At 50.1% G+C, this 6,551-nt stretch overlaps 1 protein-coding gene across 3 annotated transcripts in view; it reads right to left on the bottom strand.

Annotated features, from left to right (window-relative positions):
- SLC22A16 (solute carrier family 22 member 16) overlaps positions 1–6,330 on the bottom strand; it is a 41,011-nt gene extending 34,681 nt beyond the window's left edge. For all 3 annotated transcript variants that reach the window (XR_004300000.1, XM_032408074.1, XM_032408075.1), the window contains exon 1: positions 6,234–6,330. Coding sequence is in view for 2 of the 3 variants with exons in the window: in XM_032408074.1 (XP_032263965.1) it covers positions 6,234–6,286 (53 nt within the window). In the remaining variant the exon portion in view is untranslated. The remainder of the gene's footprint in view (positions 1–6,233) is intronic.
- Between the last annotated feature and the right edge of the window lie 221 nt (positions 6,331–6,551).

Genomic DNA, 6,551 nt, shown 5'->3' with positions numbered 1-6,551 from the left:
CGCTCGGCCGTGCACCCCCCTCTCCCTCGTGGGCCCCCCCCCCCCCGCCCCCCCCCCCCCCCCCCCGGCAGCTAGTTCAGAAAAGAAATACACAAAGCTAAAAGTAAGCAAGAATCAAGTGACCTTTTTCTAGCAACAGAAAGGGAGGGAGAACATGCAAATGCTATTCTCAGGGTCTTTGGGGGATGGGTAACCAAGAGAAGAGCCTAGAAGCCCTGAAGCTTGAGTGCTTGTGGCTAAAGGTGAGCCAACTCTGTTTTTCCAGAAAAGGTGCTCCTGCCCAAAGAAAAACTATCAGAAATCTGCCTCAGCCTCGTCCACACAGAGGGGCTGGGCAGGAACAGCAGGTGGGGAAGACAAGCCTGACTTGCTGTGACTCAAAAGATCCCAGAGGCTAAGATCACAGCTTGGAAGGGTGGTGCTGGAACTCTCAGCCCTGCAGGTCACTAACATCTAGGCTGCTAGATGCCACGGTAGAGCCCCGGGGTCAAGGCTCTGCCCTTGGCCTGCACACACTGAGCTACCTGGGAGCACCTGGCAAGGCTGATGGGTCATCGGCCCCCAGGCAACAGGCTTGTAAATTCAGGAGGTTTTTCTTCCCTCCCTGGCAATCTCTCAGGAAGCATTTCCCAGCCTGCAAGGATGATCACTAGCTCCGTCTGAGTGGTTCTGCTTCCGTCAGGCGGATTCTAGATGGGCCTGTTCTTGCACAGCAGACGTTCACCATTTCCCTTCCCCAGTTTACACCTGTTGCTTGTGCTGTACATAACATCTTATTCGGCCTTGTCCTGGGCAATGTGTGTTGGATCATCACACTAAAGACGCACTTTAGCGTCTGGGTTGGTACCTAAATAGTTTCATCCCCTGGAATGGCTCCACCGTTGAAAAGTTCACATTCTGCTGACCATAACCTTCCACCCTCCCAGCTCTCCCAGTCCTTCCCACTGACCCCATCCCCAGCACCAACCAGATGCCCAGTCTCTGGATCCCACCAGCTTGTCTAGTTCATTGCTGCCTTCCTGGTTTCAATTCCTTCCCCAGCCAGCCTGAACCCCACAGTCAACACTAGAACTACCTACACACACACATACACACCAACAGAGCACCCACCCTGGCAGGCCTCCGAAGCTAGAATTTGTCTTCTCTGTCCCACCCCTAGTGATTGTGGTTCAGGAGGTCTGAGGTAGGATCCAGAACTCTATACAAGCTTAAAAAGTTTCCTAAGAGATTCTGAAATGGATGAGAAACACTACCCTAGGAAATCAAATTCTCTGGCTGAACAATCTGTTGGTACAAAGTTTGACATTCGAAATATTTAACAATTGTTGTGGAGCAACTGGAACTCTCATAAACAGCTCGTGAGGACATAATGTGTTATAACCACTTTGCAAATCTGTTTGGCAGCTGACCACAGGCACACTCAGCAACAGAGTGATTCCTCTTCCCTGTATGTACCCAGCAGAATGTGGGTACAAAACTCCTACCCTTCCAACGCACCTTCCATTCTGCAAAGTGACCTTCATAATACCTGAACTCCTTAGCATGCCATACCAAAACATTCTTGGGGAGGACTGTGAGCTTACCTCTCACCTTCCTTCTCTCACCCTCATACTACACCTTAAAAGATGTAGACAAGAAAGACTATGCACGATAAGCCCAACCTGGAGACGATCTAAATGTCTACTAACAGCAAATGAATAAATTGTGGAATAGTCATGCCATGACATACTATATACCGTGAAAACCAACAAAGTACTGTGACATATATTATGGGTAAATCTCCCATATATGAGGTTGAACAAAAGAAGCCAGACCAAAAGTACATGATTTTTCACTCTGTTTATATAAAGTTTAGAAACAGGCAAAACTAGGGACGCCTGGGGGGCTCAGTCGGTTAAGCGTCTGTCTGCCTTCGGCTCAGGTCATGATCCTGGGGTCCTGGGATCGAACTCCCTACATCAGGCTCCCTGCCTCTCCCTCTTCTCTCCCTCTCTGTCTGTGCTCTCTCTCTCTCTCTCTCTCTCAAGTAAATAGATAAAATCTTTAGAATCAGGCAAAACTCACCTATGATGGTAGATATGAGGACGTAGTGAGTAGGGGAGAGGGGTAGTGCTTGGGAGAGGGCGTGAGAATGGGTAGTCTGGTGGTGGTAATATGGTTGTGTTCACTTTATGATGATTCATCAGGCTGTAGATTATGGTGCATACTTTTCTGTGTATAAGTAATATATCAATTTAAACATTTTATATCTACAAGCCCCAGAGAGCAGGAAAAGTATTCACCATTGCCCTGCTGAAACATGATTGGAATGGGTACCAAGTCACACCCAGTCTTTCCACCTGGTGCCTACCAGCTGGATTTCAGCCCTGAATGGTCACCCAATCTATACTGACAAGGAGGCGTCTTGCTGAGCAATACATCATTTATCCAAATGCCTATTAAATGTCTCAACCTGGAATTCCCACGAGGAACTCAGTACACTCTCAAATTGATCCAAGCTCCAGGCCTGCCCCACCTGGAGTGTAACTGTTTCTGAGTTTCGGACCCCATCATCTACACAAACCAGAAATATGGGGCATGGGGTAGAAGGCCGACAGATCCTTCCCACTTCTCCTTCATAACCAGGAGGTCCCTTCAATTCCACCCGTTAAAACTGTCCAGTCCTCCCTGTTCACACTCCGCCTTGCTTCAGTCCAGACCCTCCTTATCTCCCACCTAGGCTCTTACTAGGTCTTCTCTGGGCTCTGCCCAAACTCTTGCCCTTCCAACGCAACTTCCATTCTGCAAAGTGACCTTCCTAATACCTGAACTCCTTAGCATGCCATACAAAAACATTCTTGGGGATATTCTTCTCTCACCCGCATACTTCATCCCCCAGGAATAATAAACCACCTATCAGTCTCCAAACAATCCATGCTAGTTCACATAAATATGCTTTTCATGTGCCAGAAAGGTCCAAAGTATCCTTTCAATTCAAACTTCCCTTTCCCTGTTGCAAGGATAACTTCTTGAAAAAACAAGACCCTACTTCCCTAGGCAGCTAGCATCGTGACATATCACTCTCTCCCTTACAAAGACTATTGTCCATCAGGTGTTATCCACAGGCCCAACCTAAGGCCCCTCCAGGATAATACTTATAGATACAACACACCACTGCGTTCACAGCTAGAGAGACACACTAATGGAAAAAGAATCATACAGACACAATAGGCAGAGAACCCAGAAGCAAAGAAAAGCAAAGATGACCAGAACCCCTAGAAAATGGACCCATGTAATCTGGGTGACAGGTGAAGAAATTACTTTCAGTCCTAGATCTATATCATTCTGTACAAAGAAGCACAACAGGTGGCATCCCACTGTGGTTAAGAGCATGGACTCCAGAACCAAACTGCCAAGATTTGAATCTTGTATCTGTTACTTACAGACTCCTTAAACTTACTCCTTAAACTTTCTGTGCCTCAGTTTCCTTATCTGAAAAGTGGGTTGTTCTGGGAATGAAAAGAGTTAATACATGTACAGCACTCTGGCACATTGTAAGTACACAGAAGTGCTAGCTCTTATGATGTTCTTAAGGTGAAGTCAAAAAGGAAGAACCAAAACAGCTTTTTATGTTGAAAAACAAAACAAAGCAAAACAAAGCTACCTATGTCCATAGGTGTAAATCAGCCGTAGGCTCCACATTCCAACTCTGAGATTTTAAATCATTCCTCCCCTTAAGCCAAGACAACTCAGGGATCCAGGGTCTTAGATTACCCCAGCACAGATACTGGGGTGTGTCTCCTCAGTTCCCTCTCACTCGGGCCATAAGCCATGAATTTATGGAACTTCAGCATGGCTGCAGGACAAGACCGGGAATGCCTTTTTAATTCCAAGTGTCCTGCTTTCCTCTCTTAAAGGTGATTAGGATAGTGCTTCCTCAGCCTAGAAATGACTAATGAGAAATGAAAGAGAATTAGGGTTCTCTACTTAACATTTTCACTAGGTTTCCTTAAAAGAAGGCTAAATAACAAAACCCAGTGACCTCCCTTTCTATTTATAAACAATAAAGAGCATAATTAGAGCAAACATCACCGAAAACTGGGGGTCCTGTGCTCTGGTCACACTGTTTTCACCTTCTCCTGTAAGCATTAGCTTGTTACCCTTCCCTTGCTACGTGCTGCTTTCACAAGCCAGCTGTTCCCACCAGGATGAGGACTCAGGTAACAACAATAACCAGGCTTTATTGAGAACTTCCTGAATGTTAAGACTTTCGCTCTCATTATTATAGCCGGCCAAGAGTTGTCTCCCCCAATCCATTCTCCTCTTCTCCCACCATGGAGAGCTTCATTTGACCAATGTGAGTGAGGACAATGGGAGCAGATGCCTCAAGCACAGGGAGCGAGCCCCATGCTGTGGATGGCGGAGCTGCCTCACCCACGTGGGTCCCTGGAGGATCCCATGGGACAGAACCTACCCTGAATAGTTACTGGAGAAGGACAAACTTCCAACTAACTGAGGGATCTCTTTGTTAGCCAAACACCAGCTGATATAATGACCTGAGTTAATCCCTAAAATACAGAGGGAAAGAATGGTATTTGTACCTCTTACCTTCTAGGGCTACTATAAGGATATAATGAGAGGCTGCATGTGGAGTCCTTATAATAAATATCCCCATTTTACAGATGAGGATGTAGTGAGTAAAATGCTGAAGATCATACAGTTAATATGTGGTAGAGCCAGGACTGGAATTCAGACATCCAACCCCAGAGCTGATCTTGTAATCCCCACGCTATCCTGCTTCAAGAAGGACAAAACGAGATCATATATAAAGACCCTTGTGGAGCCACGGGGTTGGTACCTAAATGTGCTCAAGACAGCATCGCCTTTGAGAGCGTGGGCTGTGGAAGCTGATGGACATCCAGCGACATCCAATCTTGCCCTGCTATTACTAGATCTGTGACAGAGGCACAGGCCCTGGTTTTCTCATGTGTAAAAGGGGTGATACCACCAATCTCATGGAGCTATAGTGAGGAAGGAAGCTAACATGTACAAAGAGCTTCTGACACAGCCAGGCACAGATCCGTGTTCAATAATACAGGTCTCAGGAGGAAGCAGGAGAGAACTGGGGTCTCTTGCCCCTCCCCCGGCCACTCAACCCCTTTTTTGGGGGGTAAACACAAAATAATAACCAACATTTGTGCAACTTTCCAACTTGGAGAGCAGCACCGCATCATCTCTTCACTATAAGCCCAGGAGGGAGGTAAGGCAGGAATGACTGTGATTCCCATTCTGTGGATAGGAAACTGAGGCACAAATATTCTCAGAATCATATTAGAAGTAAGAGGCAGGCCAGGATTCAGACTCAGCTCCAAACTCGGATCGTCATGCTGTATAGCCCCTCACCCAGCTGCCTCTTCTCCCAAAACGTTCTGGGTCAGACAGTGGAGCGTTTCTCCACGAATGAACGAATGAAATATTTTTAATGTCTTAATCAATTTAACAAATGGAAGGAGGGTGTCAAGTGGCTCAATCGGGGTCCCAGTGCAGGGTGTCTGTGGGTCCCTGGCCCCACCAGCCTCAGTTTCCCAATCACTAAAATCAGGTTGCCAACACCTCCTCTGTAAGGACATCAAATGAAGCGCTGCATGTGAATGCAAATGAACCACCGGACACAATGTACCAGGCACATATGAGGTTTCTATAAATGGCAACAAAACCTGACTAACGGTTGTTCCTGGGCAATACCTGCCAGGCACAGAGGGAGACCCTACGGGGACGAGCTGGACAGCAGTCGTCCGGGAAAGTGAAAGAGGAGCCGGTTTGGCGGACCAGAGAAACGGGCCGCCAGGGACAGGCACTGCTCTACTAGGGTGACCCGGCGGCGTCTCCGGCCGGGCCTGGGGACTCCGGCTCCCGCAGAGGGCGCGCCCCAAGTCCCACCTGTCGCAGCAGGCAGGCCGGCCGGCCGGGGCCCGCACCCACCACTCCCGAGGCCAGCCCCGGGGCCCCTCTGCTCGCTGTAGGGGAGATCCCGGCGCCAGAGTCCGAGAGGACACGTCCAGGTCGGAGCCAGGAGTCTGGACGCGGGTCTTCCGACTTCCCCACGAAAGTAGGGGGAGAAGTTTTCGGATGGCTAGCGCCGCGCGAGAACCCCACCGCAACGGAAAGAAACAGACCCCACCGGCGCCTCCTCCACGTGGCTCCCGCTCCCCTCCGCCAGTCCTCCCTCCTCCTCCCCACCCCCAACTCCCTACCTGCCGAAGTGCCCCACGCGGTCAAAAATCAGCTCGAAATTGTGGGACCGCATGGTGCCGCGGTGCACTGCGCTCCCAAGCTGGACACGCCGAGCTCGCCGAGAGCCGGGGGCCCGCGGACAGCGCGCCCCGCTCCGCCCCGCCCCGCCCCGGCCAGCCGCGCCCCGGGGGGCCAGCCCGGCAGTCTGAGTCCCCCGCGCGCCAGAGGGCGCGGGCCGCGCGCGGGGCCGGGCTGGTTCCTCCCTCCGAGGCGCCGTCTCTCCTCCCCGCCAGCGCAGTCTCCGCTTCTCCCCGCCGCCGCGGCCTCGTCCCGGCTGC

The sequence above is a fragment of the Phoca vitulina genome, unplaced genomic scaffold, assembly GCF_004348235.1.
Source record: "Phoca vitulina isolate PV1807 unplaced genomic scaffold, GSC_HSeal_1.0 scaffold9, whole genome shotgun sequence".
Taxonomy (NCBI): domain Eukaryota; kingdom Metazoa; phylum Chordata; class Mammalia; order Carnivora; family Phocidae; genus Phoca; species Phoca vitulina.
Note: the sequence above shows the minus strand (reverse complement) of the source record. Positions and strands in the feature narration are given on the sequence as shown.